Source organism: Borostomias antarcticus (assembly GCF_949987555.1).
Source record: "Borostomias antarcticus genome assembly, chromosome: 30".
In the NCBI taxonomy this organism is placed as follows: Eukaryota; Metazoa; Chordata; class Actinopteri; order Stomiiformes; family Stomiidae; genus Borostomias; species Borostomias antarcticus.
Window position 1 is genome coordinate 6,417,109 of NC_140263.1, and position 21,705 is coordinate 6,438,813.

A 21,705-nucleotide genomic window follows, 5' to 3' on the forward strand; every position below is an offset into this window, starting at 1 on the left:
AATTTTGATCTTGATATAGAAAATCTTGAAGTGTCTGACATTTTTATGAGCAGATTACAGGACGTAAGAATGAGAAGAAAATACTTATCTCAATCGTCTACATGGCGAATAAAGGGAGCCTTGTTAATTAAATTCCAAAATGAGCCGTTCTCACTTTCTCCCAGGATGAAAAGGAAAGCTTCAGAGGGCACAGAGGAAACTAATGCAACAGCTTCTAAATGTCCAAGACTTAAAAAAGTAACAGAAAGAAGGAGATTGGATTTAAAAAGGAAGCAAGAGGAAAGAGCCAAACTGAGAATTCAGAATTGTGAGGACAAACTTCTCGTTACCATTGAGCCTTGGTCATGCGTTTCCCAAGAGCATTCATATGCCCAACCTTACAGTCAAATAGCAAAACAGAATTTCGATTTATTTACAGCAGAAACAGTGGAATGCGATAGGGAAATAAAGTCAGAGCCAACAGATTCTACACAAGCTCTAGATATTCAGAAATGTGACAGTGAAACCCTTGCTTTGAAAGAAATCAAACATGAGACTTTACATGTGGAACTTCCTAGAGAAATAAAGGTAGAAGACTCATCAGTCATCTCTACAGAGGATCAATCTCAGCAATCTGCAGATCACCAAGGATGGAGGGAAAACGGGACGTATGGATGGAAAAGTGAACACTTTGCACTCTGCACCAAATTGGGCGAAGTCCTTGATGTGAAGTCCAAGATCCCACCTAAAGATGATGCAACACAAGTGTCTCATCTGCAAGCTGAAAGTATAATGCCTCTTCAGACTGAACACACTGTGCACACTAATAGAGATTATATATTTATCCAAGAATGGCCTACTGACATTTACATTAAGGAGGAGCCTGATTTACACCATTGGGATGCAGAGAACCCCTTCTATGCCTACGATGCAAACTGACAAGCAAGTGGCTCAAACTCAGCAAAGTGCAGTCAGAAAGCCATCTTCAGTTTCACTGTTTTAAAGAACAAAAGTACTGGAGCCATCAAGATCACCAAGATAGTGTAGGTATGGGGAAGGGGGAGAGCTTTTTCTGTTTTCAGTAGAATGTCTCACAGGAAGTAATATAGTTCAGCTATGAGAACAACACCTACTATAAGAGCTCAGCTTCTCAGCGGTGACTTTGCAGCTTCCCTTTGCCTCCAATTCACTAATGATATTTTGACTTTGAAAATATCAGAGCTGAGACATTGAAAAAGTTTTCATATTATTATGGCCATCGGTACATTGACTGTTTTTATAAGATCGACTTGCCACCCTCAAATGAGAGTCTTTTTATTCTACTTTTCCTTTTTTGTTTTGTTTCATAAAATATATTTTGTCAACCATTTATTTTAATGGTTATATAAAATGTCCATCAAGTGGCTAAAATTGGCCTTGGACATTACTGTTGCTATGCAACACTACCTGATTTTCCAAGATGCCCTCAGACACAGACCAGAGAGGCCTTTGCCCTTTTGGGCACCATGTAAGTAATAACTGAGATTAACAGTCATAATCGTGTTCTGAATTGTAGAAGTCAACTAATGCTTTGGATGATCTTTGGTGGAGGATACCACACAGCTGATTGCTGAATATAGAAATGTCAACATTCAACAAATGGCAAGTGTTTGTGTATTTTACTGATGCTGGTCATGATTGTTGTTTTCCATGGAGAAGGTTGTTGGCCTCTGTGAGGCTGCAGCCCCCTGCTGTTCAATCAGGGCCACGTCCACAGAGAGACTTTCCAGAACAGGAACACTAACATCACCATCCTGGTAAGGTCAATTACTACTTACATACATTAGTAATGAAATACTTAATACTTAAATACATTAGTAATTACTGAAACGTAATGGATTGTTTTGGTTTATTGAACTGATGTGTTTCCCTGATTGTTCCCTTGCTTTTCTTTCCAGATGTGTGTGATCCTGTGTGAGGCCACCAGGCCATACCAAGGTGGTGCAGTAGGTGGTGAGTATGCCCCCTGAGTCTCAACACTACAACTGGGAAATCCATCGCTGGTCAAGTGAAATGTGTATCAGGGCCATTTTGAAGATTTTACATGCCAGAACTGCTTATTTAGAAATACAAATGTTCCTTTTTCCCCTGTAGAAAGTGTCAGTGAAGCTTCACTTCTACAACACAGTAGACTTCAGCAATTCTACTCAAACTTCCATCTCATCTGCCAGATCTGCTAGAATGTTCCATCCTGAATGATGAAGGCCCTCCTGAGAGGTCAGTGGTGAGTTTGCACCTTGAGACACGCTACAGTTTGGAAATCTATCACTGGTCAAGTGAAATTTGTGAGAATATATAATTGGAAAGAAAAACACATCTTCCCATGTCTTGGTCTTCAAGGTGAGGTCTGCTTGGTCTGTGAAGATCTGCTGTGGAGCTGCACATCACCACACTCAAAAGGCTTGTGTGCTTCCTCCTGGGCGCTCGGAGATCTTAAAGCATCTGACTGTTGTGAGCAAGATGGACAGTATATTTGACCCACAACACAACGGCACCGATCATCTCAAATGATGGATTGCATAGTTCTGGTCTGATCTTGAGCCCACTTTCAGATACACAGATGAAAAAGCAGAGGGTTTTTGTATTTTTTTTCTTGGTATCATTCCATCTGAACATCTGAAGGACGATGCTCTGTTTGGTTCTGTCCAGAAATGGTTCTGTTTTTATCATCTGATAATGTGTTGAAGTGTAAAAAAAAAAGAAACAATTCTACTTCTCACAGAAAACATTCCATCCCACTAGAACCCTTAAAACAATCTGAACCTAAAGTCCAGCAGGTTGCCTGTCTCTCTCTTTCTCTCTCTTTCTCTCTCTTTCTTTCTCTCTCTCTCTCTCTCTCTCTCTCTCTCTTTCTCTCCCTCTCTCTCTCTCTCTCTCTCTCTCTTTCTCTCTCTCTCTCTCTCTCTCTCTCTGTCTCTCTCTTTCTCTCTCTCTCTCTCTCTCTCTCTCTCTCTCTCTCTCTCTCTTTCAACTGCACACTTCTGAGTCTTTTCACCTGTTTGGTCTGAATTGTTGATCAGAGTCGATGTCTGTCACATGTAATAAAGGCTTAATCCATGTTGGCATATGGAGTGCTAAAACGAGCCATAGCTGAGAGGGCGTAGTCTTATCTAATATCAGTTCTCATTTTCATTTTATTGAACATTAATTTAAGCACTTATTTTCTGAATATAAATAAAATGTGTTAAATCTTTTTTTTTCTGTTTTATCATTATATTTAAATAAAACTACAGATAAAACTGGTTGAACGCTTGAAAATCTGTGGCTTATTTTAAGAAAATGTTTGTTCTGTATCATGTCACTCATAACTGAATCGTTCTCTTCAGCCATATACACAGTTATGGTGAACGCATTTATGATATTACTTTAAAAGGTTTTTAACAGTATTATATTTTGTATTGCACCGTATTTTGTTTGCAGCATATTTTGTATTTGCACTGTTTTTTTGTATATCATGTTATTTGCACTGCCCTGTCCTGTCCCCTGTCCTGTCCTGTCCTGTACCCTGTCCTGTCCTGTACCCTGTCCTGTCCTGTACCCTGTCCTATGTCCTCTCCATCAGCGTGCCATTATCCTAGTCAAGTTACTAGCATGTGTGAACCATGAACATGATCAATCAAAACAGATCTTGAATCTTGAATCCATCTAAAGCCCTGATGTTGCACCCTCCGGTCTGTAGGGGGCGATAGCACCTCCACAGCATCTGAAGGTTACAGGAATGTTTTGCCTCCTGATCTCAGTGTAGATTGAGATCATAATCTCTAAGGATCCGGGGGGAAAGACTCGGCTCTCTTTCTTTTTTACTTGGCTACTCGTTTTGGAGGCAGAGGGACATGCAGTATTTCACACACCACCACCAAGAGGTAACATTGAAGCTAGTAAGCCTAGTTAACTGCTAGCATAGCTAACAGGAAGTATAAACTACAAGCTGTCCAGGTAACTCAGCTGCAGAGGGAATGTGTTCTGTCCTTATTTTCTCAATAATAAGCTTTAGATCTCAGTGGAAAGCTGCTTATGCAATGCAAGTGTTGCAGATGTTGCTTGTTGGTTGAGAGCATTCTTGCTAAATGTAGGAAGCCATGACTACTAGATATCTTGGTAACTGTACTAGCTACTAGCTAACTGAGCTACTCTAGATACTTAGCTAGCACTACTGTAGCTTTGATTGATTGATTGATTGATTGATTGACACAGGTTCAACAAACGTCAAGGCCTTTTCAGTGTTGAATAGCTCAGATCCACTTCTTTTGTTCTTTGAACCAACACAGCTGTGTTACTCAATCCTTCATGTGACTCTTGGTGATGTTTCAGTCCTCTGATAGCTCTGAGCCCAAGGTGTCAGGTGAGAGCCCTGTAGGGTAAACAGGTGAGAGCCCTGTAGGTTAAACAGGTGAGAGCCCTGTAGGTTAAATGTGTAGCATTCAACTAAATTAAGGCATGTGATAAAACATGTGATTTGATTATGTAAACAATTAAAGCTGTTTGATTATTATTTTGATAGACACCAAATCTTAAAAGCCTTGGACATTGTTGAGGCAGTTCAGTTTTGAAATGTATGTAAATATGGAAGTAGACATTTGGACTCAACCCAGTAGAACACCATCTGGAGAGAGCATGCTGGAAAATACAAGTGGTGACATGTTGGATCAGATGGCGTGGCGGTGGCGTGCACATCAGTCCACTCGAAACAGGTCACAGGACTCCAAACAAGTCACGTTCCCAAATAGCAGGGAAGTAGGCTTAGATTTCAATGCTGGTTCTAGTAAAAAGCAAAAGCTAGATTTGAGCTCCTTGACAAACGGTGTAATGCTTGACATCTCAGATTTTTCCAAAGATGTTGGTAAAGCTCAAATACATTTCATTTTCAGTATCCTAGAAAATAACTTTAACTTTGGTTTGGAAAATGACCAACAACGGTATGAGTTCGCATGTCGTGTCCTGGTGAGAGTAAAAGACTTGATGAAAAAGAAAAAAGATACACCAGAATTTTTAGGTGCATTGTTTGATCTGCCTGACCTGAATACAAGAAGAAGGAAGTTGAGCCAGAATGACAGTTTTCCAGAAACTTCCAGACCACAGCATGTCAAGACAGAACCCGCCTCCCCTACTAAGATGGAGGGAACATTATGCAGTGATGAAACAGTGCCCAGACCTGCTGAGGGCCAATCCCTGACTGAGACAATGAGAGACCTCTACCCCTTGTGTTGGGAAATTGGTCTGGACCTTGGACTAAAACCAAAGTGGGCAGAACAGAAGCTAGACCCATCTTTACTGACCAATGGTGTGATGATTGAAGTAGCTAACTTTACCAAATATGTGTGTGGAGTCCCAAAGCAAATCATGTTTGATCTTTTGAAACACAATTTTGATCTTGACATTGAGACCCTTGATCAGTCTGAAATTTGTATGGCCAGATTGTACGAAGCAAAAACAAGAAGAAAATATTTCACTGGGTCTTCAGGCCGGAAAACCTTGTTCATTGAATTTCAACAGAAGCCGTTCTCACTTGCTCCCAGGATGAAAAGGAAAACTTCAGAGGGCACGGAGGAAACTAATGCAACAGCTTCTAAATGTCCAAGACTTAAAAAAGTAACAGAATCAAGGAGATTGGATTTAAAGAAGAAGCAAGAGGAACAAGCCAATCTGAAAACAAAAGCATTATATTGTCAAGGAAGACAACAAAGTCCTGAGGATGTAAGAAGATGCACCACTTCTGACAGTGACGTCCTACTGAGAGCTAATGCTGCAATGTCTGGCCAGGAAAAGGAACTCTCTTTCTTACGCCCCCTAGAGGAGTCAGATTTGTTATTAACCCTGGAGGAGTCAGATTTGGAAGGCTGGGTCAATGAGCCAGCCACATGCTCAGAAAATGATCAAGAAATCAATATGAACACGGAAACAAGTAAAACATTTGTGGAGAGTGAGAATTATGAGGATAAGCTTGAAGAGCATTTGAAAACCTCTGCAGAAATTTGGAGGGATAAAGCTTCTATACAAACCACTGACTTGTCTGACATGCATCTCCCTAGAGTACCATCTGGAGAGGCCATGTTAGAAAATGGAAACAGTGACACTTTGGATAAAACTGCATGGCAGTGGCGTGCACATCAACTGACTCGAAACGGTTTGACACGAAACACATTCCCACACTGCAGGGAAGTAGGCTTCCATTTCAATGCTGGATCTAGTAAGAAGCAAAAGCTGGATTTGAGCTCCTTGACAAATGGTGTAATGCTTGACATCTCAGATTTTTCCAAAGATGTAGGTAAAGCTCAAATGCATTTAATTTGTAGTATCCTAGAAAATAACTTTGATGTTGGTTTGGAAAATGACCAACAACGGTATGTGTTTGCAAGTCGTGTCATGGTGAGAGTAAGAGACTTGATAAAAAAGAAAAAAGATACACCAGAATTTTTACGTTCATTGTTTGATCTTCCTGATCTGAATAAAATTAAAATGAGTGCAACGTTGAGCCGGACAGACAGTTTTCCAGAAACTTCCAGACCACAGCATGTCAAGACAGAACCTGCCTCCCCTACTAAGATGGATGGAACATTATGCAGTGATGAAACATTGCCCAGACCTGCTGAGGGCCAATCCCTGACTGAGACAATGAGAGACCTCTACCCCTTGTGTTGGGAAATTGGTCTGGACCTTGGACTAAACTCAAAGGGTTGGGCAGGACAGAAGCTAGACTCGTCTTTATTGACCAAGGGTGTAATGATGGAAGTAGCTAATTTTACCAAATATGTGTGTGGAGTCCCCAAGCAAATCATGTTTGGTCTTTTGAAGCACAATTTTGAACTTGCCATTGAGAATCCTGAAGTGTGTGACATTTTTATGGGCAGGTTATACGAAGCAAAAACCAAAAGAAAATACTTTGCTAATGGATCCTCATGGCAGAAAGCCTTGTTCATGGAATTCCAAAAGGAGCCGTTCTCACTTGCTCCCAGGAAGAAAAGGAAAACCTTTGAGGACATGGAGGAAACTAATGCCCCAGCTTCAGAATGTCCAAGAATTAAAAAAGTAACAGAAACAAGGAGATTGGATTTAAAAAGGAAGCAAGAAGAACAAGCCAAGCTGAGAATGCAGAATTGTGAGGACGAACTCCCCTTCCCCATTGAGCCTTGGTCATGCGATTCCCAAGAGCATTCATATGCCAAACCTTACAGTCAAGTACAACAGATGTTAGATGTATTGCCAGTAGAGACAGTGGAATGCGATAGGGAGATAAAGTCAGAGCCAACAAACAAAGAAGGTGCTTCATTTCATCCGCAAGCTGAACGCATAATGCATATTCAGACTGAAAATACCGTATCTACTGATGGAGATTATACATTTTTCCAAGAAAACTGGCCTATTGACATTCACATCAAGGAGGAGCCTGATTTGCACCATTGGGATGTAGAGAACCCCTCAGACTCAATCAATCACAGACTCAATCAACTACACATGTGCAAGAAAGTGATCGAAGACATTTTGGGTGATGATGTAAAGCCGGGGGAGATGATTTCCAGATTAGCGAGTATGTTCAGGGATGGGGCTGCCTCTGAGGATAGTTTCAAACAAATCCTCACCGAATACAGATCAGAAATCCTACCGCTGATGGTCAAGGAATATGGTGGCCTGAGTGACTCTGGAAAGACAGTGGTGGCCCTGGCTAACAAGCTCTTCTGTGGCTTACATTTGATTGATGGCTTTGCTCACCAGGCAAGGACAACACTTTTACTCTGGGATAAGATCATGTTTGAAGAAAGACAAGTAGGATCTTATAATTTAGAGGGGGACAAGTTGGAGTCTGGAGCTATGCATTTGGTCAGGAATGTGAGAGATGCTGTCCAAAGACAAGGATTCACAAAGGATGGTGAACCAGTGACGTTTAAGAACTTTTTGATTGACAACGGAGAGTTTGATGATGTGCCTCTGACTTCACCCAGAGATTGTAGAATTGACGGTTTGTTTCACGATGCAGCCGGGGCTTACAGCATACTAGATGACTTGTGTGAGTTTACCAGAGACCATGTGGACGACGGTGGTCTTCTTGCAGAAGTTGCTGGTGATTTGGAGGTTCCACACTTCAAAGCAGGAATCAGAGCTCTAGGTCTGATTTCTAAGCTTGTCATCAATCCTTTACTGAAAGCCTTTACTTCCAAAGGAACCCTGCTAGAGATGGAAGTCAGATATGAAATCCTGGTGACCAAACTGAAGGAATGGCAAGAAGACAGTAGAGACTTGGTGGAAGGACGGGCTTGCCTATATGATGACATTGAGGTTCCCAAGGATTTGGTGTTTGACAGGCTCACCATGTGGACAGACTCAGATTTTTATGAGTTGACAGTCCAGATTGCTGAATTGCTGTTGGCTAGTTTTTGGATGGTATGTCGTAGCATGCAGCCAGAGGATCTAGAACCAGTGTTGAAGATGGATGTTAGCTTTAGCAAGGATTTAGGAGGAGTAGAACGTCTGCACAAAGCTAAGATAAATGCGGTTAGCATTGCGCTTGAAAGCATGGTCACGTTCAAGAGCAAACGTACTTGGGAATGGCTTCCATCTTTGGACAAACAACAAAGACTCACTTTGTTAAAAGCACTACAGCAGTAAAAGCAGAAAGGACCATTGGCCCGAGGCAAGGTAAAAAGAGTTTAAGATCCAAGCACCCCAACCAGGGAAGGAAAAGACATGGAATCAGTGGAGCTAGGCTTGGACCAGCCATGTACAAAAGCTAATTGCTGAATTAGACAGAGAAAGTAGTCATGAAGTTGAACAAAACATGCTGATTTAAGGTAACATTCACAAACGTTACCATGTAATTCTACATCACAAAAGTGCGTCCCACAACATATCTAGTCAATATAGTCTATTGGCCAGCAATTTTTCAAGTAACACATCAATATTTTGATTAACATATTGTCGTATTGTGTCATTGTGGGCTTGGAAGTTGAATTCTAAGGAACAGTCCAGTTATTTGGCATCTATATAATAAGCTGTACAATGGAGGATGACAACATATATAATATTTCATATCATTTCTATGCCTACGATGCAAACTGACTACCAAGTGGCTCAAACTCACCAAAGTGCAGTCAGAAAGCCATCTTCAGTTTCACTGTTTTAAAGAACAAAAGTACTGGAGCCATCAAGATGACCAAGATAGTGTAGGTATGGGGAAGGGGGAGAGCTTTTTCTGTTTTCAGTAGAATGTCTCTCAGAAAGTAATATAGTTCAGCTATGAGAACAACACCTACTATAAGAGCTTAGCTGTTCAGTGGTGGACTTTGCAGCTTCCCTTTGCCTCCAATTCACTAATGATATTTTGACTTTGAAAATATCAGAGCTGAGACATTGAAAAAGTTTAAATATTATTATGGCCATCGGTACATTGACTGTTTTTATAAGCTCGACTTGCCACCTTCAAATGAGATTTTTTATTCTACTTTTCCTTTTTTTTTTTTTTCATAAAATATATTTTGTCAACCATTTATTTTAATGGTTCTATAAAATGTCCATCAAGTGGCTAAAATTGGCCTTGGACATTACTGTTGCTATGCAACACTACCTGATTTTCCAGGATGCCCTCAGACACAGACCAGAGAGGCCTTTGCCTTTTGGGCACCATGTAAGTAATAACTGAGATTAACAGTCATGATCGCGTTCTGAATTGTAGAAGTCAACTAATGCTTTGGATGATCTTTGGTGGAGGATACCACACAGCTGATTGCTGAATATAGAAATGTCAACATTCAACAAATGGCAAGTGTGTGTGTATTTGACTGATGCTGGTCATGATTGTTGTTTTCCATGGAGAAGGTTGTTGGCCTCTGTGAGGCTGCAGCCCCCTGCTGTTCAATCAGGGCCACGTCCACAGAGAGACGTTCCAGAACAGGAACACTAACATCACCATCCTGGTAAGGTCAATTAATACTTCATTAGTAATCACTTAAACATAATGGATTGTTTTGGTTTATTGAACTGATGTGTTTCCCTGATTGTTCCCTTGCTTTTCTTTCCAGATGTGTGTGATCCTGTGTGAGGCCACCAGGCCATACCAAGGTGGTGCAGTAGGTGGTGAGTATGCCCCCTGAGGTTCAACTCTACAACTGGGAAATCTATCTCTGGTCAAGTGAAATGTGTATTAGAGCCATTTTGAATATTTTACATGCCAGAACTGCTTATTTAAAAATAAAAATGTGTTCCTTTTTCCCCTGCAGAAAGTGTCTGTGAAGCTCCACTTCTACACCACAGTAGACTTCAGCAATTCTACTCAAACGTCCATCTCATCTGCCAGATCTGCTAGAATGTTCCATCCTGAATGATGAAGGCCCTCCTGAGAGGTCAGTGGTGAGTTTGCACCTTGAGACACGCTACAGTTTGGAAATCTATCACTGGTCAAGTGAAATTTGTGAGAGTATATAATTGGAAAGAAAAACACATCTTCTTCCCATGTCTTGGTCTTCAAGGTGAGGTCTGCTTGGTCTGTGAAGATCTGCTGTGGAGCTGCACATCACCACACTCAAAAGGCTTGTGTGCTTCCTCCTGGGCGCTCGGAAACCTTAAAGCATCTGACTGTTGTGAGCAAGATGGACAGTATATTTGACCCACAACACAACGGCACCGATCATCTCAAATGATGGATTCCATAATTCTGGTCTGAGCCCACAGTCAGATACTATCAGATGAAACAGCAGATGTTTTCTTGGTATCATTCCATCTGAACATCTGAAGGACGATGCTCTGTTTGGTTCTGTCCAAAAATGGTTCTGTTTTATCATCTGATAATGTGTTGAAGTGTAAAAAGAAGAAGAAATGATTCCACTTCTCACAGAGAACATTGCATCCCGCTTGGACCCTTAAAACAATCTGATCCTAAAGTTCTCTCTCTCCTCTCTCTTATCTCTCTCTCTCTCTCTCTCTCTCTCTCGTATGTGTCAACACATGGAAATCACAACCTTACGTGGGTTGACTGCACTTGTTGTTACCGAAACATGACGTCTGTTTGTTTGATAAATCCCTGCAGAGGTGACCCATGTGAGAGGGGATTTTATTTCCAGCACCACAACGAAACAAGTAGTGTTGCATTCGGTTCAACTTGATCTGAGTTGTTGATCAGAGTATCAATGTCTGTCACATGTCACACTATGAAGGTTTAATTCAGATACATTTGATTTTTGTGTCAGTCCTCAACACACATCATGCAGACAACAGTGCATTAGATAGCATGGCATTACAAATACTACAATGCACACATTACACCACTAAGGGTGGAGGACCACTCACATGGAGTTGTGAGACACAGGCCAAAAAATAGCACATGAATGTACTACAGAAGCTCATTGTTATGAACATTGTTTACAATCAAACAGCTTGTTATATCAAAATGGCTGCAGGTACAGTTTGTTATACAATCTAGAATAGACTAGGCTTAGGCTATATGAGTTTCACTTTTTAAATTAAATTAACTGAAATAATGATATATTTTCCGTAATGTAATTACAGAACAATAACAATATAATGACAATTCTATTTTTTTAGATGCACCTGTAAGTTCCAGGATTACTGTTCCAGGAACTGTTACTGTTGTGAATATAGGCTCTGGTCTTTAGGAATTTGCTTTATTAAGTCCTTGTCCTTGAAATATGTCAAAACAAAAATGCTGTGAAAGTGAATAGCAAGTGATGTGGTGTGGTTTTCATTAGGCCTCCTGTGTGATATTAGTAGCCTACAAACCCAACAGAAGTCTCTTCCCGACTGCCTCGCTAGGGGGCGCAGTTCCCTCGCAATCAAATCATCTACCCACTGATGACGTTACACCATGTGACCAAGATGGCGTCCGGGCAACAATGGGTGTTAGTGGAGATGGTGCAAGCATTTTACGAGGTAAGTTGTCTTTTCCGAAGCCATTCTGTGAACGGTTTTCCATTTATTCGGTCTCTTTGAAACTAGAGTTCGTGGCGTTGAATGAAATGGGTGAAACTATGTGATCCAGCCCAGAGTAAGACAGAAGAGAGAGAACTAAGAATCCAGGAAGTATGTGTTGACGTTTTGGGGCATGATTGACAGATTGTCGCGGCCAATCGTATATCATAACGATACCAGGCTCCTCCCCCCCGAGGAGAGACCGGTGACGCGAGGGTAGGTTTGGCCAATCATGGTGAAGTTATCTGTGCATGGGCGTTTCTTTATATAAACAAGGAAGTGAACTCTTCTGCTTGCTAGATTAAGTGCTAGCCTAGTTATTTGGTCACTTTGCTTCATTTTAGCCAGCTAATGTTAGTATGTTCCGTGTTTGTAACACACTGTGTGCATGTAAGCACTGATTGTGGTAAAGAAAACCCTAAAGATCCTATTATTGGCTTGCTAGTTTGCTCATTGTGCCACGGCCCGAGCAGTAAGGTCATGTTACCCACCAGTCCTCCTAGTCTAGTGGGAAGACCTCATGCATCTAGGTTAGTATCTAGGTTAGTATCTAGGTTACTATCCGTCTCTGTTCAATCCGGTAATGTTAATAACCAGCTAACAACGTCGTCGTTATTATGCTAAATCGGGCTATTTGTTGAGAAAGTTGAGAAAACCTCTAGGTTACTGTGAAATATGAGTCACTTAACTCTGTCTTTACTGTAGCCTGTATATTATGAACAGGGCAAAATAAATGTTAAAATGTGAATGTGCTGTCTGTGACTAGAGGGAGGCAGGGGGGGTTGAGGGCTAGAGGACTAGAGGGTAGAGGGGGTGGTTAGAGGCTAGAGGACTAGAGGGTAGAGGGGGTGGTTGAAGGCTAGAGGACTAGAGGGTAGAGGGGGTGGTTAGAGGCTAGAGGACTAGAGGGTAGAGGGGGTGGTTGAAGGCTAGAGGACTAGAGGGTAGAGGGGGTGGTTGAAGGCTAGAGGACTAGAGGGTAGAGGGGGTGGTTGAAGGCTAGAGGACTAGAGGGTAGAGGGGGTGGTTGGAGGCTAGAGGACTAGAGGGTAGAGGGGGTGGGTGAAGGCTAGAGGACTAGAGGGTAGAGGGGGTGGGTGGAGGCTAGAGGACTAGAGGGTAGAGGGGGTGGTTGGAGGCTAGAGGACTAGAGGGTAGAGGGGGTGGTTGGAGGCTAGAGGACTAGAGGGAGGCAGGGGGGGTTGAAGGCTAGAGGACTAGAGGGTAGAGGGGGTGGTTGAAGGCTAGAGGACTAGAGGGAGGCAGGGGTGGTTAGAGGCTAGAGGACTAGAGGGTAGAGGGGGTGGTTGGAGGCTAGAGGACTAGAGGGTAGAGGGGGTGGTTGGAGGCTAGAGGACTAGAGGGTAGAGGGGGTGGTTGGAGGCTAGAGGACTAGAGGGTAGAGGGGGTGGTTGGAGGCTAGAGGACTAGAGGGTAGAGGGGGTGGGTGAAGGCTAGAGGACTAGAGGGAGGCAGGGGTGGTTAGAGGCTAGAGGACTAGAGGGTAGAGGGGGTGGTTGGAGGCTAGAGGACTAGAGGGTAGAGGGGGTGGTTGGAGGCTAGAGGACTAGAGGGTAGAGGGGGTGGTTGGAGGCTAGAGGACTAGAGGGTAGAGGGGGTGGTTGGAGGCTAGAGGACTAGAGGGAGGCAGGGGTGGTTGGAGGCTAGAGGGTAGAGGGGGTGGTTGGAGGCTAGAGGACTAGAGGGTAGAGGGGGTGGTTGAAGGCTAGAGGACTAGAGGGTAGAGGGGGTGGGTGAAGGCTAGAGGACTAGAGGGAGGCAGGGGTGGTTGGAGGCTAGAGGACTAGAGGGTAGAGGGGGTGGTTGGAGGCTAGAGGACTAGAGGGAGGCAGGGGTGGTTGGAGGCTAGAGGACTAGAGGGTAGAGGGGGTGGTTGGAGGCTAGAGGACTAGAGGGTAGAGGGGGTGGGTGAAGGCTAGAGGACTAGAGGGTAGAGGGGGTGGGTGAAGGCTAGAGGACTAGAGGGAGGCAGGGGTGGTTGAAGGCTAGAGGACTAGAGCCAGTCAGTCTACTGGCTATGTGGTGGGGGCCGTTCTCCCTACAGTGTGTGCGTGCCTGCTGTGCGTGCGTGCGTGTGTGTGTGTGTGTGCGTACGTGCCTGTCCTTAGTCAGGGCTGATGTCTCTCATAAGCAGGTCTCCTTCCTGGCTGTGTCTTACCCAATCCTCTGCAACAACTCCTCAGACGTGACCTGGCTTCGTAGTTCCTTGATCACCGTGATAATCTCCACACCGCCTCCTCCCCCGCAGTATCTCCTGTAGCCTGAGCCTGTCCAGACACGCCTGGACCAGCACCACCATGCCCAGGACTCTGCCTGGGATTACAGATAGATTATCTAAAGATCAGGATTATACTGGGATCTATAGATGATAGCTAGCAATCACATATATAATTAGGTTACATTTTTTATGATGTGTGCTTTAATATTTTTCTATGGCTCTACTTAGTCAATATTTCCCAGGAGCTTGCTTGATCGTCTCATTGAGAGGTCAGGGAAGTTTTATTCAACTGTTTTCATGTATTGGCTCAAATGGTTGAACTGTGTTTTTGCTTCCCTCTGGAAAATTAGCGTTAAAATGAGTGTATTTATTCAGTGTGTGTGTGTAAAGCATAAGCTACAGTTCAATTGAATGAGAAGGTGTGTTCAAACGTTTGACTGGTGCTGTTCAGTGTCTATATGTGTGAATCTGCCTTCATCCTGTTTACATAATCAAAAGTACTACTCACAAGAACATGAACGCTCCTCAGGAAAGCATTGTGTGTTTTGGGATTGACCAGAAGAACCCGATGTGTGTGTCCTCAGGCTCCAGCGTACCACCTGATCCTGGAGGGAATCCTCATCCTCTGGATCATCAGACTCCTGTTCTCCAAAACATACAAACTACAGGAGCGCTCGGATCTCAACGAGAAGGTACAACAGAGCAGTTCTCTTCTAGTGAGCAACGGTCAGTTATGAGGTCAGATAGAATCCAGCTGTCAGGCTTGAAATCACATGCCAACGCTGAGCTTGATTGAGCTTGTTTTGCTAAATTAAACCAAAGGACAGTGGTGGTGTCAGTGGTGTTTGTGTGAACTGGATCAACTGACTGACTGTACTGACTCAGTGTAGTTGAACTGAGTCAGTGGTGTGTGTATGAACCGACTCAGTAGTGCTTGTATGAACCGACTCAGTGGTGTTTGTATGAACTGACTCAGTTGTGGTTGTATGAATTGACTCAGTGGTGTTTGTATGAACTGACTCAGTGGTGTGTGTATGAACTGACTCTAGTGTTTGTATGATTTGACTCTGGTGTTTGTATGATTTGACTCTGGTGTTTGTGTACCACAGGAAAAGGAGGATCTGATTGAAGAATGGCAGCCAGAACCTCTCGTCCCCCCCGTGTCAAAAGACCACCCCTCCCTCAATTACGACATAGTAACTGGGTAAGTAAATCACTCCTATTAGTATATAGATCACATTGAATATGAAATTATAGACTACATGAAACCAGTGGAGTGAGTGGCTTGCTGCTGTCGGGCGTAGCGCCGCCATCTTGCTTCCATCCATGGGTTGAGGTGGGTGTTGTTCTAGCTAATGCCAGTGTGTGTGTGTGTGTTTTTTTCAGGCCACCAAGCCATAACATCATTGTGAATGGAAAAGAGTGCATTAACTTTGCCTCGTTTAACTTCTTGGGTTTCCTCGACAATGAGCGGGTGAAGGTTGGTACTGATTTATAAGCTTTTGATTGAGATATTCTTTACAATAGCAGTACTTTGTGTGCGTGCGTGCGTGCGTGCGTGCGTGCGTGCGTGCGTGTGTGTGTGTGTGTGTGTGTGTAACAACACATGCTTCCTCCTCCCTCACAGCAAAAGGCCCTGGCGTCTCTGAAGAAGTACGGCGTCGGGACATGTGGACCAAGAGGCTTCTATGGAACCTTTGGTGAGTCACCTTTTAACACGTGTCCACGATTTCTCTCATGAAATGTTTTTAATCAGATATGTCCCAAACAACTGCCATGGTGGTAACATTAATCGTGGTTGGAATATCCATATCTAGATGTACTTAGCAGTTCCATGTGTGTCCAGAACTTTGCTAGCCTGGGTTTCTTGTCACCACAGATGTACATTTGGAGTTGGAGGATCGTTTGGCCAAGTTCATGCGAACAGAGGAAGCCATTATCTACTCCTACGGCTTCGCAACGATAGCAAGCGCAATACCTGCGTACTCCAAGAGAGGGGACATTGTTTTTGTGTAAGTGCCTCGTCTCCTATTAGCCCTTATGCACATTTTGGGACTTCTTGACTAGTTTTTAATAGGATCTTCTGGTCTGTCCAGGGATGAGGCAGCATGCTTCTCCATCCAGAAAGGCCTTCAAGCATCACGCAGTTTCATCAAATACTTCAAACACAACGACATGGAGGACCTGGAGAGGCTCCTCAAAGAGCAGGAGGTCGAGGACCAGAAGGTTAGTCGCAGGCAGCAGCCATTTTGTCACTTACAGTAGTTAACATTGTCTAGGTTACAGTTATGAGCACTGCGGACATTTAGAAAGTCTGAAGTTCCCCTCAACGCAGAGATCCCAACCCTTACCCTAAACGGCCCCTGCGTTTATGGGAACTAGGCTTTACCATTAATATGGATTGCAAATTTCACACACACATTCATACAACAATGGCGGCAGCTGCCATGCAAGGTGCTAGCCTGCTTATTTGGAAGCAATTTGGGGTGCATCAAGTGCCCAAGGACACTGACGTGTGGACAGGAGGAGCTGCGATTTGAACCACCGACCCTGCGGTCACTGGATGACCTGCTTTATCTCCTGAGCTACAGCTGCCCTGCCTACAGCTGCCCTGCCTACAGCTGCCCTGCCTACAGCTGCCCTGCCTACAGCTGCCCTGCCTACAGCTGCCCTGCCTAATACAGCTGCCCTGCCTAATACAGCTGCCCTGCCTACAGCTGCCCTGCCTAATACAGCTGCCCTGCCTACAGCTGCCCTGCCTAATACAGCTGCCCTGCCTACAGCTGCCCTGCCTACAGCTGCCCTGCCTAATACAGCTGCCCTGCCTGATACAGCTGCCCTGCCTGATACAGCTGCCCTGCCTACAGCTGCCCTGCCTGATACAGCTGCCCTGCCTGATACAGCTGCCCTGCCTGATACCTGCTCTGTGTCTGTTCTAGAACCCCCGGAAGGCCAGAGTGACCAGGAGGTTCATCGTAGTGGAGGGGTTGTACATAAACACGGCTGACATCTGTCCCCTGCCGGAGCTGGTGAGATACCTAACCCTAACCCTAACCCTAACCCTAACCCTAACCCTGGCCTAGTGTCTCCCCGTGATCATATCAGCTCCAGACCTAACCCTAACCCTGGCCTAGTGTCTCCCCGTGATCATATCAGCTCCAGGCCTAACCCTAACCCTGGCCTAGTGTCTCCCTGTGATCATATCTGGAGCTGAAACAGAACGAGCTCCACTGTTTACTTTACTTCCAGGATATACAGTACAGACATGTTTCTATTTATGCCTTAATGCAGTGGTTCTCAGACTAGGGGTCGTGACCTCATGTGGGTTAGGGTTAGGGATATGAGAACGGGGTTGCTAGAGAGTGCTATTTCTCAAATAATGACTCATGTCTCTTCTCCACCACCAGGTGAAGCTGAAGTACAGGTACAAGGTGCGCATCTTCCTGGAGGAGAGCATGTCGTTCGGCGTGCTGGGGGAGCACGGGCGCGGCGTCACCGAACACTTCGGGGTCAACGTGAGCGGACCGTTTATTTTTGGTGATGGTGGAATCCACTTCTTCTGTTTGCTAGGTTTTTTTTCGCTTCTATTTATCTAAAATGACTTTCTGGTTCTTGCTTCTTCTTGTCAGATCGATGATATTGACCTGATCAGCGCCAACATGGAGAACGCCATGGCTTCCATAGGGGGCTTCTGCTGCGGCCGCTCGTTTGTGATCGATCATCAGGTATCAGTCTCTCAAAGCCCTTTTCCACCAAAGTTGGAGTATATAGTAATGAATGTCCTGATTGGTTGGAGTATACAATAGTGAATGTCCTGATTGGTTGATTGGTTGGAGTATATAGTAATGAATGTCCTGATTGGTTGGAGTATAGAGTATTGAATATCCTGATTGGTTGTTGTTCCCCAGCGTCTGTCAGGTCAGGGCTACTGTTTCTCCGCCTCCCTGCCCCCAATGCTGGCTGCTGCCGCCATCGAAGCCCTCAACATCATGGAGGAGGACCCAGGTACACACACACACATACGCGCACGCACACACACACACGCACAAACACACATACACATGCAACCCCTCTCCGCTCCCTCAGTGTGAGATGGAGATGCTCAACTCTCCCTTTCCTCTGGCTTTTCAGACATCTTTATCATCCTGAAGGAAAAGTGCAAACAGGTCCACAGCGCCTTGCAAGGGTGAGTTACATCTGCTCACGATTGGCTCGGGCCAAGAGGAGAGTAGAGGAGTCGTTCTGTGTGTGGGGGAGTGGTTTGAAGGAGTCATGGTCTGAGGCTGGTAGGGAAGTCATTTAAAGGAGTCGTTCTGTTTCAGGACTCCTGGTCTGAGGCTGGTAGGGGAGTCATTTAAAGAAGTCGTTCTGTTTCAGGACTCCTGGTCTGAGGCTGGTAGGGGAGTCATTTAAAGGAGTCGTTCTGTTTCAGGACTCCTGGTCTGAGGCTGGTAGGGGAGTCGTTTGCCCCGGCGCTGCACCTGCAGCTGGAGAGAAGCTCTGGGTCCAGAGAGAGCGACGTGAAGACACTGCGCAGCATCGTGGATTACGTGAGTAGACACGCCCCCAACCAACGCCAACCGACTCCCAGCACACAACATTCTGAAGTCGGCAGTTGTTTTGGAAGTTTGGAAGTTTGTTGTGTTGGAAGTTTAAAATTCAGCTGCAGAGTCCATCCAACCGACGCCACAGTCACTAACAAACATGGCAGACCGATCCAACACTGCTGTTGGCTGGCGTAGGTTGGGGCAGTGTGCAGACACCTTAGTGACACGCCGTCTAGTATTCTGTCAGCAGCAGTTTAGCTGCTCTTCCCTGTAGATTGTTGTTTATTGTTTACTTGTTGTGCTGGGTGTGTGTTTACTTGTTGTGCTGGGTGTGTGTTTACTTGTTGTGCTGGGTGTGATGGTGTTTCAGTTGCGTGAGTGTTGCCTTTCTGCTTCTGAAATCAAATATTTGGTTAGGAAAGGGAAGAAATATTGAAGGACTTTCATGCAGTAGAAATTGGAAATCCATGAACTGTTTTAGATTACATTCTCTGATATAACGTGTGTGTGTGTGCGTGTGTATATGTGTGTGTCTGTCTGTCTGTCTGTCTGTCTGTCTGTCTGTCTGTCTGTCTGTCTGTCTGTCTGTCTGTGTCTGTGTGTGTGTGTGTGTTTATGTGTGTGTGTGTGTGTGTGTGTGTGTGTCCGTCTGTCTGTGTGTGTCTGTGTCTGTGTGTGTGTGTGTGTGTGTGTGCCTAGTGTCTGGTCAGGAAGGTGGCGCTGACTCTGGCCCGGTACCTGGACAAGGAAGAGCGCTTCCTCCCTCCGCCGACGTAAGTCAGGACAAAAACACAAGATTTCCCCTAGATACTGTTAGATGGCTTGAACAGCATTTTAATTATTGTATTCACTGTTCTGTGAACAAATATGACTAAATACCATGTGAGGTGTGTTAGTTATGCTATACCTGTCTTCAAATGCCAGGCACTGTTGACACATGATTTAAGGCAGTAAGATGCATTTAGTTGCTCTCCCTATGACTGCTTTGAAGAGATAAGCAGTAGCAGACTAGTCAGTACTAAGACTAAAGTACTAACAGCTAAACTGGGCTTGACATTAGCTGTGTTAGCGATAGTAGGCTATTCACTGTATCAGATCAGAAGACAAACTAGAGATGAAACCAGACGTTTGGCCAACCAGGACCCGGTCAGTTCTGCTCTCACTGGCCGCTGTGTTCCCAGCATCCGCATGGTGGTCACCGTGGAGCAGACGGAGGACGAGATCGTCAACGCCGCTTCCTGCATCAGAGAAGCAGCTCTGGCCATCCTCAAATGATCACCTGCTCCCGCTCTGACCAACCCCACCTGGAGTCCTCCGTCGCTAGCCGCTCCACACAGCGGGGGGGCTCAGAGGGGCGTCCATGGAGGCCAGACAGGCGCCCTCATCCGCAAACCTCCGGACGAGGGGACACGACCAGCAGAAGATAACTGACATGTTTATCCCTGACTCTTTCCATTTGCAGTATGTTTTAGTTCATCACAGCAACACTCCAGGTTCTCATCAATGGTCTGAATGTAAGATGTGTGCTTGACCGGTCATGTTGGACTCAATCTGACTCTGTGGACCTGTGCTCAATCTGACTCTGTGGGCCTGTGCTCAATCTGACTCTGTGGGCCTGTGCTCAATCTGACTCTGTGGACCTGTGCTCAATCTGACTCTGTGGGCCTGTGCTCAATCTAATGGTTCTGTAAGCAGCTCACTGCTGTCTGCCTTGAAAGATCATACAAGATTACAAGTCTTAACAATAAATATTTAAAACTTAATAATTACTTTCTATATAATAATGACTTTATATATCCATCGTTGTTCTGTTTCTTCTTGTTTTTTTAATGTAGTAAACCAAAGTTCTGTTATATCAAGTTTCCTTGTTTTCACCAAAGGATAGAGAAAGCGCTTCTTGCATAATTTCACCATGAAAGGAAAATGTGTCGTCTTTCATACTACTGACCTAGGGAACGCTGGTTAAGATTGTTTGAATTCACATCTCATGCCATCTTTAATTGAAAGTATATGTTGATTATTTCTTCATTCATAAATAATTGGTTTTATTAGTAAAGTAGTCCAGCACCATTTTAAAACATTCCCTTACCTCAATGGCTTAAGTGATTTTTATATTGATTTTATTTTCTACGTTGTTTTGCTACACAAATTGAAAGTCATATGCACATGAACATATTTTTGTGACTGCAGATGTCAATTTTAAAAGAGGATTTGCACTAGTGTGCACAACAAATCTTTGGAACCTGTTAAGACTGTGAATAACGAACTGATATCACTTTTTGTACCACAAATGTTGGCTGAACAATCATACAACACGCAATATGCAGTTAATTATCATATGTGCCTTTATGTTGCTGCTAACTTTACAAAATATTATTCATCCAATAAACTGGGAAATGCTCACTTGGTGGTAAATGTTTTGAGACTGTTCTGTTGTTGAGATAGTGTGCGCTATTGTATAGCTGTCATATGTTAGTAGCCATGTTTTAAAAATACCGGTAGTTATATATCCAACATTCTTTGAAGCCATCATACCGGATTGAGATGGTCTAGGGCTAGGCCCTAGTCTAGGGGTCCAACATGGTCTAGGCCCTAGTCTAGGGGTCCAACATGGTCTAGGCCCTAGTCTAGGGGTCCAACATGGTCTAGGCCCTAGTCTAGGGTTCCAACATCTCTCCCCTAGATGGCGCGTCTCTCGCGACACAACCCGGAGAACCCACCTCCAGCCCGGAGAACCCACCTCCAGCCCGGAGAACCCACCTCCAGCCGAGCAGGGTTCCAGTGCGTCATCCCGAGCAGCAGGAGCTCGTCCTCCTCCGCTGCGCTGGAAACACGACCCTCTGACTCTGATCACTCACTCGGGATAAACTCGCTCAAACTTTCTACCACAAAGAGGAGTTTTACACACCTGAGGTTTTTAACCCACTGATGACTTGCTAATGTTTTTTCTTTCGGACGTTCAGTGATTTTAACAACATTATTATTTCC

At 44.4% G+C, this 21,705-nt stretch overlaps 1 protein-coding gene and 1 long non-coding RNA gene across 2 annotated transcripts; both read left to right on the plus strand.

Annotated features, from left to right (window-relative positions):
• The first annotated feature begins 9,488 nt into the window (after window positions 1-9,488).
• On the plus strand, window positions 9,489-10,351 carry LOC311327076. Its single transcript, XR_014631081.1, has 4 exons — window positions 9,489-9,634; window positions 9,826-9,923; window positions 10,029-10,083; window positions 10,227-10,351. It is a non-coding gene; the product is annotated as an uncharacterized lncRNA (long non-coding RNA).
• A 1,487-nt stretch (window positions 10,352-11,838) lies between these two features.
• sptlc1 (serine palmitoyltransferase, long chain base subunit 1) lies at window positions 11,839-21,069 on the plus strand (the record flags this gene model as incomplete). Its single annotated transcript, XM_084460065.1, has 15 exons — window positions 11,839-11,892; window positions 14,755-14,862; window positions 15,280-15,374; window positions 15,557-15,650; window positions 15,798-15,870; window positions 16,050-16,182; window positions 16,267-16,396; window positions 17,110-17,199; window positions 17,578-17,685; window positions 17,800-17,895; window positions 18,079-18,175; window positions 18,302-18,356; window positions 18,603-18,720; window positions 19,417-19,490; window positions 19,899-21,069. 15 exons carry the CDS (start codon window positions 11,839-11,841, stop codon window positions 19,990-19,992), a joined length of 1,419 nt encoding a protein of 472 aa, XP_084316191.1. The 3' UTR covers window positions 19,993-21,069.
• Window positions 21,070-21,705: the final 636 nt, after the last annotated feature.